Source organism: Rhinichthys klamathensis, unplaced genomic scaffold (assembly GCF_029890125.1).
Source record: "Rhinichthys klamathensis goyatoka isolate OS25496 unplaced genomic scaffold, OSU_Roscu_1.1 h1tg000911l_1, whole genome shotgun sequence".
Classification (NCBI taxonomy): Eukaryota; Metazoa; Chordata; class Actinopteri; order Cypriniformes; family Leuciscidae; genus Rhinichthys; species Rhinichthys klamathensis.
Genome location: NW_026607255.1, coordinates 308,670 through 327,936, shown reverse-complemented (window position 1 = coordinate 327,936; position 19,267 = coordinate 308,670). Strand labels below are relative to the sequence as shown.

Genomic DNA, 19,267 nt, shown 5'->3' with positions numbered 1-19,267 from the left:
TAAAACCATATTCAATAGCACAATCACAGTGAAACTACCATTTACAACTGTTAGTTAAAAAAAGGTTTTAAACATGGTTCTAGAATAATTCCACAGCTTTATGGACCTACCACGGTATTCTTTGAAGGTCCTTTTGATGAACATGTAGGCCTACATGAATATGGTCTCAGTCTCCCAAATATGATCATCCTCGTGTGAGGGACCCCCATTCTAAAATTTAAAAGGCCATTTATACTGTGAGAAATTACTTGTGTGTATAATTTATCTATTTATTTATTTATGTAAATGTATTTATCACCATCCTTATGTCTACAGGAGACGATGGTGTAGCTTCCAAATGTTTTTTTGTGTGATTTTCTATCTGCACCTTCGTGAGTGGCTATAGAGCCCGAGTCTAGAATGGCAATTTCTGCAGGTGAAAGATGATGCCTGCTGAGGCTGCAGTTGCTTGTCCTTCCTGATTAGGCCTATTTATTTATTTAAATCTAATTGTATTATTTATTTAATATCTACTTTAACTTTTTTATAATTATATATCTATTTCTACATTTTTTATACTGTTGTAAACTTTTCCACAGACCTCCTTTTGTGGTTTAGTACTCCCGTGCGGCCCCTGGACCCCAATTTTAAAAAAACCCTGCCCTGGCATGTATGAAAGTATAAAGTACCATTATATGAATACTGTACAATAATATTACATTACTTTAACTGAGGGCTGATAACATTAAACTATTAAATTAAACAACTTATTAATTAATCAACATGCATAGCCTACCCTCTATATCTTGAAATCTCGAGAGATTAAATCTAGTTTTGCATTACAGCAATAGTATTTTTTTTGATGTTTTTGTGTGTAATTGTTGGGTATTCATAATATAAAACAGATAAGGCAAAGACTTCATCAGCAACAAAACACAGAACACACACACTCACACTCCTACCTCCCACCCTCTCCTCTCTCAGTTTCAGTGACTGGTTAGAATAGAAATGGCAGCTTCTGAGGATCCCTAAACGACTCTGGCAAATTAAGGAGAAATGCATCCTTTGAAATGGATTAACTGATTAACGGGAATGTCAACAGTCCAGTCGTGAGCTGTAACGACGACACACAGAAGAGGAACCAGTGGCGTATATCTTTTCAAACAGCAGCGTCTGTCTGTCTATCTATCTGTGTGAAGAGGGTAAGAGAGACGTCGATTAGCATTAGCACTGTTAGCTCCGCTTCTGCTTTCGCCCGCCCGAGCTTTCGTGCTCTTCCCGCCGCATTCTCTCCCCCTCCGCCCCGCTCTGCTCTTACGCGCTGCCGAGGCTCCTGCGGCCGCTGCTACGCCTGCTGCTACCGCTGTGGGCTGCGGGTCATGAAAAGCTGCTTTTGTCCGAAAAGGAAGGACGCAGTGCATTTTACAGTTAAGTCAATGTGGAGTGTAATGGTCATATTGCTATTTGCACATATATTGAAAAAAAAAAGGAATATTGAGGAAATTAAATTGGGATAGCTTGTTAGCTCGGCTAGGCTAAGTATAGAATCTTACTAAGGAGTCTCCTAGCAACCTGCCAGCTAATGCTAATGGCTAAAATTGGGCTTCAGCCAAATGATAAAACTGACTATTATCTATTCATATTATGGACTCAATATATTATAATAAGACCCAGATAAGTGTTTGAAATGTTTTGTGAATTGTTTAGCAGGATAGTAAATAATATTGAGTAGTAATGTTAATGTAAATAATAATGATTTATTACATGTTTGCTTTTGTATCTTACATATCTGGTCATGTTCATTGTTATGAGGGAATAAAAATATGGATAAGGTGCTAATGCTATATATTCATTTATTATGTAGAGCATTGCTTGTCTATTGGACAATATTTAATCGCTTTGTAATCAAATTTAAGAGTGTCATATATTGTCATTTAAGAGTGTCTTCTGTGTTCATGATTCAGATCAGGGTTTCCGAGGGTCTTAAAAAGGTCTTAATTCACCCTTACACAAATTAAAGCTTAAAGAGACCTAAAGAAAATGGTCCTGTTATCCAATACACGGATAATCATCTTTAAATTAGGATACATTTACTTGAGATTCAAATGTAAACTGAAGCCTAGAAAACGTAACAAAATTAAGTGAGTGTTTATGCTTAAACTTTTTTTGTAAAATTAATTAAAAAGTAATAGATTGTTGTACAGTAAGTTGTATTTCAAACGTTTAAGTGTAGCTAATACTACTTAGACATTTACATTTAGATAGCATATTGATGCAATGTATTCTCTTCAATGTATTCCCTAAATGTTCTTTACTTGGTCTTTAAGAGGTCTTAAATGTACCTTCATAAAACCTACAGAAACCCTGCAGATGTCTGACCTGTTATACAGTGTCTGCTGTTATTAAATTTACAGAAAGCAAGTTACTGTGTAAACAGAGGTAATGCTGTAAGAAATAAATGCTCTTATGAGGTCTTTGAAAATGTTGAAATTGAATTTTCAGATCAGATTATCACCAAGATGCCTAATGAATTTGATAAGGCAAGTATAACATACCCATTTTGTTGTCAAATACTCCAGCATGGGTTAGAATAATCAGCATGTTGTTACGACCAGAGTCTCTCTACTGAATGCTGCTCTTGTTTGTGAGATTTGGAGCCGTAATGTATGATAGACCAAGAGCTGCTTCGTATTTGTGCGCTAAATGTTGATCTTGTATGTATTTTCTATAATGCTCTGGCCTGGATTCATTCCAAATTTGTGCAACTGGTGTTCTTTCTTTTTGTGACATTTCATTTTGATTAGCACCAGATCTATGTTGATGTTAAGTCTCAAAATGGTTAAAAATTGTTTTGTATAGCTGTTATCATAATCTTTATGGGTTTTTCCATGTACTTTTCACTTTCTTTTGGATTTATCATACCCCTGACCACCCATCCACCAATCCATCCATGCATGCATACACCCATCCATACATACATAACTGGAGTGGATGTGGCTGCTAGAACCTGTGCTCATGGATTTGATTAGTTTCCCGTGGTGATGTTTGCTTTATCCACCTGTTCAAACAAGCATGCTTTCTTAGAGAGGTGATGTAAACTTGAACAAGCAATGAAACCAACACATGCTGGGCTGAACAAAAAGGATTTGTTTTCCTACTGGGATAGTAGATCCGATTTTGATTTGTCCTGTACATTTTTTTTTCACTGGCCCAGAAGCGTCTTTATCAACATATGTTTAGCATTTAGTCGAATTACATTTATGCATTTAGCAGACCCTTTTTCAAAAGAGGAACTAAAGCAATTCATTAAAGAGCTAACAATATCCGTGATATACAATGCTATAGGTTTATTTGACAACTATATTAGGAATACCTTAAAAAAAAAAACACCATGTGCAAAGCAAACTGAATTGACAGCATAAATGCAGCAGTGGCTTCTGTCAGCTGGCCCAAGCTTCTCTCAATCTGGCTCTGGGCCGTCCTTATTGTTGAGCCCTGCGATATCTCCCAGACTCCTCGGTTGGCAGTGTGTTGACAGTGCCAGCATCTGTGCCATCTGAGGCTTCTCTGTCCTCCTGGCAGATGAGTGATATGAAAGCAGATCTGCCCCTAATGTTCGAGAGGCATCGCAGAGCCTTTCCTGCTCATGTTTCGGGAAGGATGCATCTGTTCTTTATGATGATTGCTTTGCATTTGTTTATGAAGATTCAGCATATATTATATGCTACTGGTTAGACATAGCCGGTCCGAAAGACAAGCATGAACTTTGCTTTATTATGATTTATCCAATAGGAAATCATTGATGATTGTAACGTTCCTTTTTTGGGGGGTAGGGATAGGAAAGCCTTGCTAATACCAGTGTGCTTCTGCCAACATTTGATTGTTTAATACAACTATTCTAAGACCATGTTTATTCAAGAATATGTCCTTCTTAGCTACATACACGTTTACATGCATTCTCATCTATCTAAGTCCAATCTGACTGCAGATTCCAAAAGTACTGTTTAAATGTACCCTAAACTTCCCAATCCAATTAAAATACTCATTAGCTGTGTTTAAATGCACTAATTTAAATCTATTGAAATTAATCCAGTCCAACTTCAGATTGGAAGTTGGGGGGGGGGGTTTGGCCAGGGTCGATATTGTCCCCACCACTTTTGAAACATCTCGCGGCACGAATGTACCAAATACCAATACAAATAAAACATCTCTCCAGGTAACTAGAAGAGTATTCGTTTCGTTCGTTTGTTGAATAAGAGGCGATCTAGCGCTGAAATGTTTTTTTTTTTTTTTAATCAAGTGATCATGTGCTCGTTGCCGCTGCAGACAGATACTGTTGAGTGCCGCGGATACAGTGTTCTCTTGAGGCTCGCGCACGCGCCGCAATGTCTTCACTCGGACGCACGCTTCAATCCGTTGCGGAGATTCTCTATTCGTTCCGGTGAAATCACAAAACAAAAATGCAAACAAACGTGTCCCTGCTTGATATACAACCACTGATAAACATTATCGGTTTTGATGAGGAAAAAAAAACCCGATACGAGTGCGGAATAGAACCCTGAACCTCCGACACGCTTGGCAAAAATTCTACCACTGGACCATTACAATACATGTGTACAATTGGCGGATCTAGGTATTTATTCACGTAAAGATCACGATACTAACTACATATATTAGATCTCATTGTATGACCTATTAAACCCAAAGTAGGCTACTATTTAACCCCCCCACCCATCACATTTTTGTGTAATTTTTTTTATTTACATCAGTAAGCTACAGGACATCGTCTTTTAAAACATGACCTGCGCCAAAGAGAAAATAAATAAATGCGTCATTGTACCCAGCACTTTTGAAAATGCACTTCCGAATGCGTCTCTGTCCCCAGCACATTTCAGACCAAACTGACGCCCATGATTAGGGCTGCACGATTAATAAAAAAAAATCAAGCCGAAATTGCGATTTGACGTTGAGCGATTATTAAAAAACAAAGGCTACGCTTTTCCCCATTTTTCAAATTGAATAAATATATGCCCAGTGTACTGTGTTAGTGAAGAGTGGCTCTGTGATCTGTAGTAAATGCTGCTCCATCTCTGAAAAGACGTTATCGCTTATAACGTGAATTTGAAAAAGCAACATGCGACAAACATCTTTCCAAACTTGTAAAGCGAAGCGTTCATACATCTGTTGTCCAACAAAAGACATTTAATAACACGTTTTACTCACTTCATATCGTCAATCGAGTTCCTTTTGTGATAATAAACATGGCTCAATAATAATGAAAGGATATTGGGAGCGTTCCACTATTTACACCTTTTCTCAACTGGGTTTCAGATCTTTACCACGCTTCTACTAACTTCTAATATAACTAACTAAGATCAGACTAGTTTGTAGAGCATATTATTTTTAGTAATTTAATTCAGAATTGGATAGGCCATTGCAATACAAGCTGGTTTTAATATAACAGTCAATTATTTAAATATAGGACTAATACAGTTCATATTCACAATAATCAATTTCTCATAACCATTTGTAAATTACATAGTTTGAACTTTGTAGCTTTGCAGTTTGTCGTTTTGATTGTTGATTGTATTGTGAGTGCTCTAGTTTAATACTATCAAGTTTTGTTTTGTGTTTTGCATTGTTATTTTTTTGAAAAGTAAACTTTGTGATAATTGTATCCCTTGCTCAAGCACTGACGCTACCGCTTTCTGGTTCGAAACCAGCAAGTTTAAGTGTTTTCTTGCTCTGAACAGCCTTTTCCTGGGTAGAATTGAATTGGACCAAGTTGGGCATATTATTAGTTGAAAAGGGGTTAATGAAATGTCTAGCCTGGGAAAACCCAGACAACTTCCGGCAAATTTAGATTTGCTCTGAAAGTTAGTCTGGCAAAGAGCTCATTCAAGCCCATTTCCAATCCGTCGAAATCGAGGCACCAATCAGAAACGTTGGGGCGGGCTTTACACGATGACGACAGCGCTGGGATTTTGAAGCAGATTTTGTAGCCTACATTACAAAGATGGATGCCGCCGTCGAACATCACTCGTTCGAATTAGCTATCGCGTCTGTTTTAAACGTTTCCTTTTTGTTAAAAACCGAGCAAAGAACAACACTCGGAGATGTTTCTCCGCCGCTCTGCATACGTCATCTCCTTCATCGCTCTGATTGGGTTTAGGTCTATCCGCGACGTCCGTTGGTGACGCCCCTCTGGAAATGATTTGTCTATGACGCTTTGCCAGACCATAACTCAGTTACAACTGAGAATGGTCTGGTTTTAACCAGGCTATGAAATCTCAGTGTTATCTATGATTTAGGATGTTGCAGTCTTGATTCATATTGAACTAAAATACAGTATATGATTTCCCTGACTGCATTTCTTCCCTGTTAACGAATGCAGTCTATTCCTGTTGGGTTTTCTCACTGTTGACTCCAGAGATCATCGTGTCACACCTTTTTTTAACACTCTCTCTTGGCTCTAGAGTTCTCACATGCTCTCAGTTTGATCTCACTCTCTTTCTTCTCCTCTCTCTGCTGTTTGCTTGGCTGCGAGCTGCTTCTATGTGCACCAGTGATTTGACACAGCTTCTTTGTGGCTTGTTTGCAGAGCGTGGAGGGCAGGCCTGGTTGCCAAGGGTGCCTCCAAAGCGCTTAGCTTCATCCAAAGACTGTGAATCATTTATATTCAGCGACATAACTCTTTAGATGCTCAGGAAGAACAAACCCTGACTCCAAAATCAGTTGATTTGTGAAGTGCATGATGGAGACAAGACCAGAATGCCTTTACAACCCTCTACAATGCGAGTAAATCACTCGCGTATGTGACCAAATTGAACGTTAGGCAACTAAAAACATCTTTAATTAGCCAATTATATTAAATTGTAGGATTTCAGTCACCTGTGATTCAGTTACAGGCAAAAAATAAGTTTGGCGCAATATAAATTCATTGCCTGCTGAGCTTTGCGCACCGTCGCTTGGCTGAGAGCGCCCTCTGTTGCTTTCTTTCGTCATGACCGTTTATCTTTTGCACGTTTTTAAGCAGTGCCAATTTAAACATTCAAGTGAATAGTGAATTGAGCTCTCTTTCACGAACGGACACAAGCCCATCTTGGCGAGTATCCTAGTACTAAACATAGTCGGTTATGTGTTAAGTGAACGGAAACAGTGGAGAAAGAAAACGCATGTGTAACAGGATCAGTAAACTGGATCTTTGCATTATGTCTTAAAGTGACAGCAGCCTAATATTCCAGCTGTCCGCGTTTTTAATATTAATCACACAACAAAAGACTCACTGCAAAAACAAATCACTTAAAGTCCCTGTAAAGGCAATTTCAAAAAAAAAATTCTAAACACATTATAAATGTTAGAAATGTATTGCTAAAACATATTACAAAGACTATGAACTGTGAAGTACTGAATTGTGGAGTTAGATCGTTAAACAGTTTTTCACCATTGCTATTTTTCGGATTTTCTGGGCGGGGCTAAAACAGGGCTCGATGACGCACTGGAGCCCTTGAGCTCCTGGACACGCCCCTACTTGATGATGCACTGGAGCCGCTGAGGCTGGCCGCTCCTAACAATATTATAGAGCACATTCACATCAGTTTGCCGCTCAATCGCGAGTTACTGTCAGTACTATTATTAGTAACACAGCCTACAGATTGCTAGCTACTAGCTATGCCTTCGTCACGGAAATGCGTACTACCTGGATGCGATCACCGGATCACGTACAAAACAGATCGGTGTCCTTGTTTAAATTTCCGAAAAACGATTACATCAAGAAGAAGTGGATTAATTTTGTGAAGAGCCAACCTTGATGGAGAGCTGAGGATCACCGCCAAAACCCGCCTCTGTAAGTGATCATTTTACACGGGATAGTTTTATAAACTTTCGTCTGAGATAACTGTCTGGGATTCACTGATAATCCGCTGTTACTGGTGAATGGGGCCGAACCGACTCCCGCCTCAGCCTTCATCCTCCCGTCGCGCCGACAACTGGTGACATCATCGGCAGTGCGTGCCCACCGTGCGAGCATCCATTCCGACTGTAGAGTTGAGTGCATAGACAGTATAAGAAGTGGACAGAGCGATCTCTTTGGAGACAGTTGAAGCCCATTTTTAGCGATTTTTGAGCACTTCCGTTCCTGACGCGCAGACTCAAACCGACTCAAACTAAGCTTGATGACGTGAGCAACCTGTCTGACAGACGTTAATCTTCTAGTAGCTGTGCGTGAAAATTGCCAACGTTAATCTTGCAGAGACGGGGAACTTGAGCAAAGAGTTCTTTGGCGTGAGTGAGCAAGAGTAAGTATTCAGTTGCTTTTATGGACTCATTATCTATGGGCTTCTCCCTTGACGGGACGTCCCCCCGATTGCCTGCGAGCTTCTCCTCCTGTCTGTACGGTAATTTCTGTACAGCGCGACAGAGAGTCGAGTGGTTATGACGCAATCGTTAGCCTATTTGTACTAAATCTGTTTCTACGGGGCCATAATGTAACATAGAAGGTAATGGAGCCCTTTATACATTGTTGTGTTTCTTTAGAAATAAATAATGGACAAATGGATTCTTTAAACGCCTCAGATGTAAAGTTATTCGCTGTCAAAGTGACGCCAAAATGAATGGGAGTCAATGGAAATGCTAACGCAAGTGAAGTTCTGCTACAACATGGCGGCACCCGGCCGGCTTCAACTTCCGGTCGATGGATTACCCCCTTGGTTGAGTGTGGCGAGTCGACGACGGCAGCTTTCCCGCGAGTGGGCGTGGTTTCAGCGCAGCCAGTGGACACGCCCCCAGCGTTTGAGAGCAGAGATTACTGCTCATTTTTTCAAGATTTTGATAGCTTATTTTATGTACTTGCTGACTTTTTTTATCATTCAAATTTGGCTGGGTGACTAATAACAAATTTTTCTGTGGTGTGACAAACTCAAAACACATACTTAATTTTGACTTTACAGGGACTTTAATCCTCTTGACTGAATTCCTTTTGTAACATAAGGACTGTAATTTAAGTAACTAATAAGGATTCATCTATATTTAATTTGTGTGGTAAAGGGATCCGGACATTCATTGACGCAGAAGAATTTTAACGGGAAAAACTCAATTAACTCACATTAAACTAGGCATCTTGTAAAGTGTGCTCAGCCTTAAGGTTAGCTGCATTAACCGTTTAGCTTTCTTGTTTTTTTTCACCTCTTCACATTAATGTTACAGCCTCTGCTATAACATTATCGGTTCATAAAATTGGTATTGAAAAAAGTAGCATTCAGGAACCGGTATCGAAGTCATGGTATCGGTACCCTACAAATCAATAATATTACTGAATATATTAAGTGTCTTTTACACTGTGCACACTCATGCCTATCAGTTTTTACTCTACTCTTTTGTTTAATCTGTTGATCTCTGGTAGACATGCAAGTTTTCCCCTTTGTCCCACCAAAACTGTTTACATTTTACGGTAACGTGTAAGTTAACGTGTATGACGCTCCGGAAGTGTCAAAGTAAATAAACAGACTAAAAAACAGAATCCTGCTAATTGTAATACGATATTTTTCCCTTGAAGTAGTTAGTGTGTGAGATTAGAGGAACAGTCGACAAGGAAAGGCTAAAAGAGGCCGTGTTTCGTTGGATGTGTGGCTTGTCGTCTGGCTCAATGTCTCGTCTCCACCCTCTTGGGGGAGAATATTGTTCTCTGTTCAAACATGTCTTTTACACAGTGACTTGGTTTCATTTGTCAGCTTGTCTTCATGTTTCTGCAGTGCCGTCATGTTTTTATTCTGCTCTGTGTTGTCTCAGAGATATGTTTGGGTATCAGCTTGAGTAAATGTGAACATTGTAGTAAGTGTTTTGAATTTTAAAAACCTTTTATTGCTATTTGCTAACAAACAATATAGGCCATATTTGGCATCATTTTATACAAAGCATTGTGGAAATTAACTGAATAATGTAAAAATGGGTGTCATAACAAGCTTTTTCACTTTAAGTCTGTAGATAATTTGTGTGTTTGGAAGGATAGTATTAAACACAATTCAATGAAAAAGAAATATGCTACAATGTTGTTGCTGGGTCACATATAATAGTGATTCAAAGAACCCAAGTCCTTAAATAAATGTTGTGAAGTTCACTTTGTGGATTGTCACCCTCATCTACAAATATATTAGTAAAATCACCTGCATGTGTTCCAGGGTGAATTAACTTAACGTCATTACATTTGTGTATTGATTCAGGTCATTGTAGTGTCATTACTAGCAACTGAAATGTTCACCATATGGATTGTACGTTAGAAACATTATACCTATGTTTTCACTTTCGAACGAGAACTTCCTCCTTTTAGTACGTGTTTGCCTCCATTGCAGTCTCTGTAGTTTTTAATCACATTGCTGCATAATTTAGAAAAATGCCATTTTATTAGCACATCATGCTGTTCATGGAAATCCCCAGTTCATTCCTATGGGATGTTATGAGGTAGCAACCGTAACCAAGGGTAGAGTCTAACAAAAGTTAATTTGCTTTTGTAGACCAAACAAACACTATTTAGACTCATCCGACATGTTCTGTCAAGTGGTTCGTTGTTTAGCGTATAAATGTTTTAACAACACTCTTGTCTTCTCAGAATTCCTCCATGATGCCTGAGGTACGGGACCTTTCAGACGCCCTGCCAGAGATGCCCATGGACCCGATCACTGGCGTAGGAGTCGTGGCCTCGAGAAACAGAGCTCCCACCGGCTATGATGTGGTGAGTGTCCTATACAGTTATGCAGATGGTGAAGATAGTGGAGAAAGTGCTTAAGGAAGTAAAACTCTTTGTTCCTCCAAAGCATTTGTCAAGAAATGACATCTGTTATTCTAGTTTTTTGGGGGGTTTGGTTTAGTGCCTAGCATGCTGTTTCTACGCGAGACACTTTGCTGTGTTCAAAAACCAAGTGAGTCATAGATTAATATGGGTTTCTCAATGCCGATTACATTTCACATTTACATTAATTAATTTAGCAGACGCTTATTTTTATAAGAGCAACATCAACATTGATGATAATAAAAAGATGTCTTTCTTGAACAGCAAATCCGCATATTAGAATGATTTCTGAAGGATCATGTGACACTGGAGTGATGATGCTGAAAATTCAGCTTTGATCACAGGAATAAATTATATTTTTTACAATATATTCAAAAAAAAAAAAAACAGTTTACTGTATTTTTAATCAAACAATTGCAGCTGGACTGAGCATGAGAGACTTCTTTCAAAAACATGAAAAAAATCTTACTCCAAACTTTTGAACTATATAAAGGATATATAGTTTTTGTACACAATATTTTCTCATAATTCACCCCCAAATTTTGAAACAATGTTAATTAATTTATTGTTGATTTTGGAACTGACACAAGGGCCACTAGCACGGTTAATTTGGGCAAGCATATTGTTATTGTGCGATAATCTGATATTTAACTGATAATTACCGATAGTTGTGGGCGATATGACCAAAGTCTTAAATCACAAAATTAGTAATAACGGTATATAATAAACTTTTGCTTTAAACAAAGTTTCAAAATGTTTGAGAACATTGAAATTTAATAATTCTTATCACCAATTTTAATGTCACAAAAAACAAATACTAGCTTAAGTAAAAAAAAAAAAAAAAAAAAAAAAAAACTCTTAAGGTTACTGAAGACAAGTAAACAGTCAGAAACTAATTACAAGCAATAGGACAAAACTACAATAGAACAAAAACACAAATGAAATAGGCCTGCCTGAAAAACTTCAAGCTCTAGAAATTAGACCTCCATAAATACTACATAAATTAATTAAATGTACAAAAACCAGTGCATAGTCTTCACTGTGTAAATTATATATATTAGGCTGCTGTCACTTTAAAACCGAATGCACTGATCTACAGTAGTCAACATTTGAAGTGGATAAAAAAAAGTTGTCCTATAAGAAAAGACCAGGTATTGTTCAAAATTCATGTATAACTGATGAAAGGTTTTGATCCACTTCAAATGTTGACTCCTGTAATATACTGATACACATGCGCTTTCTTTCTCAACTGTTTACAGTCGCTTAAGACATAATGACTGTTTACAAGGATACTTGCAAAGAGGGACATTTGGAAACATAAGTGTGTATTTGACCGTTCAAGCTTAATAATTCGCCAGAAACTCGGACAGTGCACGTAAATGTGAGAAATGTGAGTGAAACAGACTGCTGTAATATGACATGCCTTGTGTAATTGTTGAAATGTAATACTAGAACGATGTTGAATGTATTTCTCTTTAGAGGTAATATCAACAAAGAGCCCTGTAGACATGCACATAAACCATGTTGATCTCAGTTTGCAGAAAATCCCTTGTCATGGAGGCCACAGTTAACAGGCTGGGAGAAATACGATCTGTATGTGGTTTAAAGGTGTGACGTTTAAAGGCTCACAGCTATGCGGGCGATATCTACGTAATTATACCACCTGATCTATCAAGGGGATCAAGGAGACGTCTTTAAGAATGTGTTTGCGTACAGTGTCAACGTAACGTCCATTTCATTTTGTAAGACTGTTTTCCCAAAACCTTTTGGAAAAATGAAACAGGATCGTCAGGATTAATGTTTACATGTTGCACCTCATGAATACTAGCCTGACATGAACGTCACATAACACCCTAGAAAGTACATTTCTGATCACAGGCCCAGTTTCGGACGTCTTGTGCCGTATTTTTTTTTGTTGCACCAATGCATTTGTGTTTTTTTGAGCAGGAACTCACACATGATCTGGATCTACTTTGGCAACAGAAGACGCAGTGGGGTTGTTGTGTTTCCTTTCGCTGTCCCGGTCGTTGTCGTCACTCCAGCGCAGAGCTTAACAAAGCTTCCTGTGTGGATTGCGAGAGTGTGTGAAAGCAGGGTCTGTTGATAGCACCCATTCCACCCCCAAAACGTCTTCTCAAATGGCAGAATCGCTGTAGTCTACACGCAAAGCATCAGAACTAGAGAGAGAAATCTGTTGTTTCCAACACTAACAGTGAGCTACTTGTCTGTTCAATATCAAACTACAGAAGTCTGCGGTTTGACTCTTGGACAACCCCTAAAATCTGGGCTCTTCAATGACTTCATTGAGTCATTACTTTGTCAGATATCCTTCCAATGTGTCTTTTAATTGGTTCAAATGAATGTAGGCTTTGTTATTTGTCTGTTGTTTACAGAGAATTCTTTCTTTTTTTAATTATAATATCAAACTGCCTTCATCAATTTCAAATTTCCTTTAAAGATGGGCAAAAAAGGGTTTCAATAGCCTATTCATCCAATTTAGTATACATTGGTACAGATGTTATGAATATTATGAGGGTGTTATGCCTGTCTTTTGCATCACCAACGATTAATTTAGCTTATTAATGGTGCTTTCAAAGTAAAGCATTATTATTATTATTGCTCAGTCTTGGGTTTTAAACAAATTGAATGGTTAGCGACTTCTTTTTATGTCTACTGAGAAGTTAGCTGATACTGAGCAGGACAACGACAAAGTTTGGTGCAATTTTACAATTTTATTATAGCAGGAATTAGGAAATACAGAAATAGAGGAAGTACCATTTTAGCTAGCCTTGACTTATTACCTACTGGCCTTGCATTTGCTTCCTCAAAGCAAAGTAGGCCATGGGCAGAGAATTGGAAGATAAAGCGATCTTCAGTCTTCAATGGGGTCTATAAAATGTGAAAACTGTTTTTTTCCCCCCAATTTTTTTCTTTTTCATGCCAAATTATATCATCAATGTGAGTGAAATGTTTGTTTGTGAAAAATCTCAGTATTTGGATTGTCTCTCTTTTGCTTTAATGACATCAGCATTTGTTGAGCTACATGAACAAATGTGATGATCATGTTTTCCAGGTTGATCTGAGATGTTTCATAGAGCATCTTGAGCCTCAATGGAAGCCAGAACTTAAGTTCACATGGTCAATGTCACAAATTTACTTCCATTTCAGTCATCTAGAAATAGTGCAGGAAATTGAAGATTGAATTTTCAAATTCCTAAAACCCTTTAAAATCACAAATTTCAAGTCTCAGACATTTTAATCCCAACATATATCCCTCATACTTCTTTTCTGTGCATTCTCTTATTACAAATATAACTTTCCACTAATAGTATATAATATATTTGGTGTATATATAAGCATGTCCGGCGCTAAGACTTAGAGGGTTAGTTCACTCAAAAATGAAAATGATGTCATTAATGCCTCTCCCTCATGTCGCTCCAAGCCCGTCAGACCTCCGTTCATCTTCAGAACACAGTTTAAGATATTTTAGATTTAGTCCGAGAGCTTTCTGTCCCTCCATTGTAAATGTATGTACGGTATACTGTCCTTGTCCAGAAAGGAAATAAAGACATCATCAAAGTAGTCCATGTGACATCAGTGGGTTAGTTAGAGTGTGTTGAAGCATCGAAAATACATTTCGTTCCAAAAATAACAAAAACTACGACTTTATTCAGCATTGTATTGTCTTCCGGTTCTGTTGTGGATCCGCGTTCAGTGCCGCCGCTGACGTGTGTCTGGTGTGTGTGTGTGTGTGTGTGTGTGTATTCTGGTTCTGTTGTGGATCCGCGTTCAGTGCCGCTGCTGACGTAAGACGCTGCTGACGTGTGTCTGGTGTGTGTGTGTGTGTGTGTGTGTGTGTGTGTGTGTGACCTAAGACGCTGCTGACGTGTGTCTGGTGTGTGTGTGTGTGTGTGTGTGTGTGTGACTGACGTAAGACGCTGCTGACGTGTGTCTGGTGCACCCGAGCTTCGTTTACAGTCTGAGGGAGACGCACGCTGGAAACAAAACAATCTTCACAAACATGTCTAAGGATTTCCACACAGAGGAAGACTTGCATTTTTTTGCCCAGCCATATTTATTTGAACCCAAATACACGGACGCACCAGACACACACACACACACACACACACACACCAGACACATGTCAGCAGCGGCACTGAACGCGAATCCACAACAGAACCAGAATACACACACACACACACACACACCAGACACACGTCAGCAGCGTCTTACGTCAGCAGCGGCACTGAACGCGGATCCACAACAGAACCAGAATACACACACACACACACACACACACACACCAGACACACGTCAGCAGCGTCTTACGTCAGCGGCGTCACTGAACATGGATCCACAACAGAACCAGAATACACACACACACACACACACACACACACCAGACACACGTCAGCAGCGTCTTACGTCAGCGGCGTCACTGAACGTGGATCCACAACAGAACCAGAATACACACACACACACACACCAGACACACGTCAGCAGCGTCTTACGTCAGCGGCGGCACTGAACGCGGATCCACAACAGAACCGGAAGACAATACAATGCTGAATAAAGGCCTAGTTTTTGTTATTTTTGGAGCAAAATGTATTTTCGATGCTTCAACACACTCTAACTAACCCACTGATGTCACATGGACTACTTTGATGATGTCTTTATTTCCTTTCTGGACAAGGACAGTATAGCGTACATACATTTCCAATGGAGAGACAGAAAGCTCTCGGACTAAATCTAAAATATCTTAAACTGTGTTCTGAAGATGAACGGAGGTCTGACGGGCTTGGGACGACATGAGGGCGAGTCATTAATGACATCATTTTCATTTTTGGGTGAACTAACCCTTTAATGCTGCATCACTTCAGACAATGGTCTTACCCTAACACTTGTGTGACATTTACCCACTCATTGTTCAGTCGTGTTTGTCGAGTGGCTTGTGGGAAGCCAGCTGCTGTGGCACGACTGATGGGTGGCTGTTTGTGTGGGCAGCTCATGCTGTTTATTGAGCAAGCATGCATGTTGACTGCTTTATGTTATATGTTTGTCTCTGTAAAGCTGCTTTGAAGCAATCCATTGTTAAAAGCGCTATATAAATGAAGATGACTTGACTTGACTGCTTTTGAGATGGACTACACTGTTAGCTCTAACCATCTCCATGTGGTCCATACAAGCTGAATGCTTTTTTATTGGCAGAACTTCTCAAAAGAACTTCTTTAAAGGCCGTTCTGATATGTTGCATCTTTTTATATTTATCCTCCTAAAATCATCACCACTAAAGGAACATCTAGATACTCCCTAATCAACCTTACTAATCGACTAGTTTGTTGTACATCTAGGCAACTTCTAGAAAACAATTTTGACTCTTCCTAATCTGTTGTCTTTATATTTCGGGGTAGAAATTTCCCAGAATCCCTTGAGAAGCTAATTAAAGTCTGTTTTAAATTACAACCCTAGTTTAGAATGCTAAATTAGGAACTCGTTTGAACTAAATCAGGCCTTTTTTCTGATGGATTATTAATGTGAATAAATATTTTGTCATAGATTGGCTCATGTCTGTCGTACTGAATACATTTTAAGAACAGAATCAAACAAGTAACCTTCTGCAAATGGAAAAAAAAAACTAATTTTATTATAATGCATAATCCAATCACTTTTTCTTTTCATTCCTTTTAGGTTGCACAAACCACAGATGGGATTGATGCAGACTTATGGAAAGATGGCCTGTTCAAATCCAAGGTGACCCGCTATCTGTGCTTCACCAGAGCATTCTCCAAAGAGAACGTGAGTTCTTTATTAGATCATTTATTTTAATTATGGTAACATTTTACAAATATTTCTAATTTGTTAAAGTCGGCATGAAACGGACGTGGCAATCGACTGTTCTTCCCTATTGTGAAGTATATCTGAGTGAAACGGCTTCTCAAACAAGAGAAACTGTTGGGTGGTGGGACTTTATTTTGTCCCGGGGAATTGATTGGGTAATTGGATTGTTGTGGTTCGTTATTGGTCGAACTTATGTGACAGGTTGTCCCGCCCTCGCGCCAGTAAACACACGTTATTAGAGAAGAGAAATATGTAATGCCTAACAACACTTAATTTACAATATAGCACAACCAATTTGCTTAAACATTCTTCAGGGTGGCCGCGGGTCCTTAAAATGTCTTAAATAAACTTTTCCTAATAAAAGGCCTTAAAAAGTATTAATGTCTTAAATTCAGATTCGATGGACCTTAAATATTTCTGGTCACATTACCGCTAAAATTTCTCCAGTCTGACGGACCCAATGTCGGTCAAATAACCAGTGAAGCATCGAATCGCAAGAATGATTCAGATTTTATTACATAAACAGCGATTGATAATGATAATGTATTTCTGGTAGCGCTGTTGAGACTCGCCCGTCTCTGTGAGAAATCAAAACAAACGAGCATACGAGCATAACAGCACACATAATAAAAATCACAGAAGAAACATACTGAGGTAAAAATTCAAAATGTTGAGTTTTTTTATTTACAAAAGATATAGTTAAATAACATAACATTACGGGAGCTATTTTGCTGAATATTCTCACGATTGCAAATGTAACATTGATTTTAGTTTAATAAACAAGTAGTTAATATTAAATTACTTCACTGACTTAGGTTAAACATTAAATATTACATATACGTATGTAATATAATGTGTATTTCCATCACAGGTTTGGTCTTAAATTTCATTCAAAGTGGCATTAAAAAGGTCTTACAAAGTCTTAAATTTAACTTGTTTATATCTGTAGACATCCTGTTCTTTAGTACTGAGCCACTTTAGTTTAAAGGCTCTTGAACTTTTTAAGTATCCAGAGCATGTTCATGATGGAGTGTTTATATAATGTTATATCTTGTTAGAGTTGAAATGATCTCTGTAATGTGTCACAGAATCTCTTCCATTTGTTTTTTAGATTATTTCTTTTTGTTCATGAAAACAAAGCTGCTTCTTCTTCTTCCTTCTGTCCCTGCGGGGTTTAGTCTCAGGCAAACCAAAGCGGAAAGAGCTTTAAAATAATGTTTGTGGTTTTACTTTTTTTTCCTGCTTTTAAATTACTTCTGTTTTTGGTACAAGAAACCTCGATTACATTACTATTATTTGTTTGACTTTATTGTCTGTTAAGATTTACTGGACAGAAATTCATCTTTGACACAAGACCTAAAACAAATGATTGAGCACTCATACATGAATAAAACAAATTAATACAACATATACATATGATATTATTATGATGATGATTCTTCAAATATTGTATGCTTATGTGTTAGAAATAATAATAAATCCCAAAGCATGCAACCAAGGACATGGCTAGAGATGTGGTCTATTGACATTCTCCCGTATGTTCTTCCTGTATCTCTCCACAGAGTCATTTAGGAAATGTGCTCGTAGACATGAAGCTCATCGACATCAAGGACACGCTGCCTGTGGGATTCATTCCCATTCAGGAAACCGTGGACACACGTAAGATGTTCCTCTTGTCCATTTACAACAGCTATTTCAGCCAGATCACAACTGATGCATCTTCAAAACCATATTTTCTAATTGATATGCATAGCATCCTAGGGTGGATTTGACGTTGAAATATGAATACTTTGAAGTCTTTTTCAGAATGCAAAAATGTGAAATCGCGCTTGCATAACTCGCTGCGTTTGTGTTCACATACTTGCGGTTTGCATATTTCAAGTTCAAAGGGTTAGTTCACCCCAAAATGAAAACTCTGTCAGTAATTACTCTCCCTCATGTTGTTTCAACTCCGTAAGACTTTCGTTCATCTTCAGAACACAAATGAAGATATTTTTGATTAAATCTGAGAGCTGGATCACTCCTCCATAGGCTTCTAAGGGATCGAAACTGGCCAGCCCAGAAAAGTTATGAAAGACATCGTTAAAATAGTCCAAGTGACTACAGTGGCTCAACCTTAAGTTTATCAAGCGACGAGAATACTTTTTGTGCGCAAAAAACTAACAAAAATAATGACTTTATTCAACTATTCGTTTTCTTCTCTGTGGGCCTCGAGATTTCACGTAGTGTAACAGCGCAGCGCTTCTGGGTTGTACGTCACACGTAGGCTCACTATTGGCCGACGCTGGTCGTGTGTGACGTTCAACACCGAAGCACTCCGCTGTTACACTATGTGAATCTCGAGGCCCACAGAGAAGGAAATGAATAGTTGAATAAAGTCATTATTTTTGTTTGTTTTTTGTGCACAAAAAGTATTCTCGTCGCCAGGGCCGGCTCTAGCCCTTTGGTTGCCCCAGGCAACCCCCCCCCCTAAAAATACTTACAAATGAAAAGTATTTATTAAACTTAACAAAAATGCTCTTATAGTCACTCCAAAACTTCAACAAGCAAATTATGACTTGAAGGATCAACTGTAATAAATTGTTCATACAAAGAACGTTCAATGATATTTCTATTATCCTACATAGTTGCATTGAACAAATACATTTTGTCTGACCATGTAACTTG

General features: G+C 38.4%; 1 protein-coding gene across 2 annotated transcripts in view; it reads left to right on the top strand.

The window, feature by feature from the left end:
* Positions 1-1,158: 1,158 nt before the first annotated feature.
* mvb12ba (multivesicular body subunit 12Ba) overlaps positions 1,159-19,267 on the top strand; it is a 35,569-nt gene continuing 17,460 nt past the window's right edge. Inside the window, exons 1-5 of one of the 2 annotated variants that reach the window (XM_056244118.1) lie at positions 1,159-1,406; positions 2,482-2,519; positions 10,583-10,705; positions 16,451-16,558; positions 18,163-18,259. In XM_056244118.1, coding sequence (XP_056100093.1) covers positions 2,499-2,519; positions 10,583-10,705; positions 16,451-16,558; positions 18,163-18,259 — 349 coding nt within the window. In that variant the 5' untranslated portion in view covers positions 1,159-1,406; positions 2,482-2,498. The remainder of the gene's footprint in view (positions 1,407-2,481; positions 2,520-10,582; positions 10,706-16,450; positions 16,559-18,162; positions 18,260-19,267) is intronic. The other variant, XM_056244117.1, reaches the window with a different exon arrangement.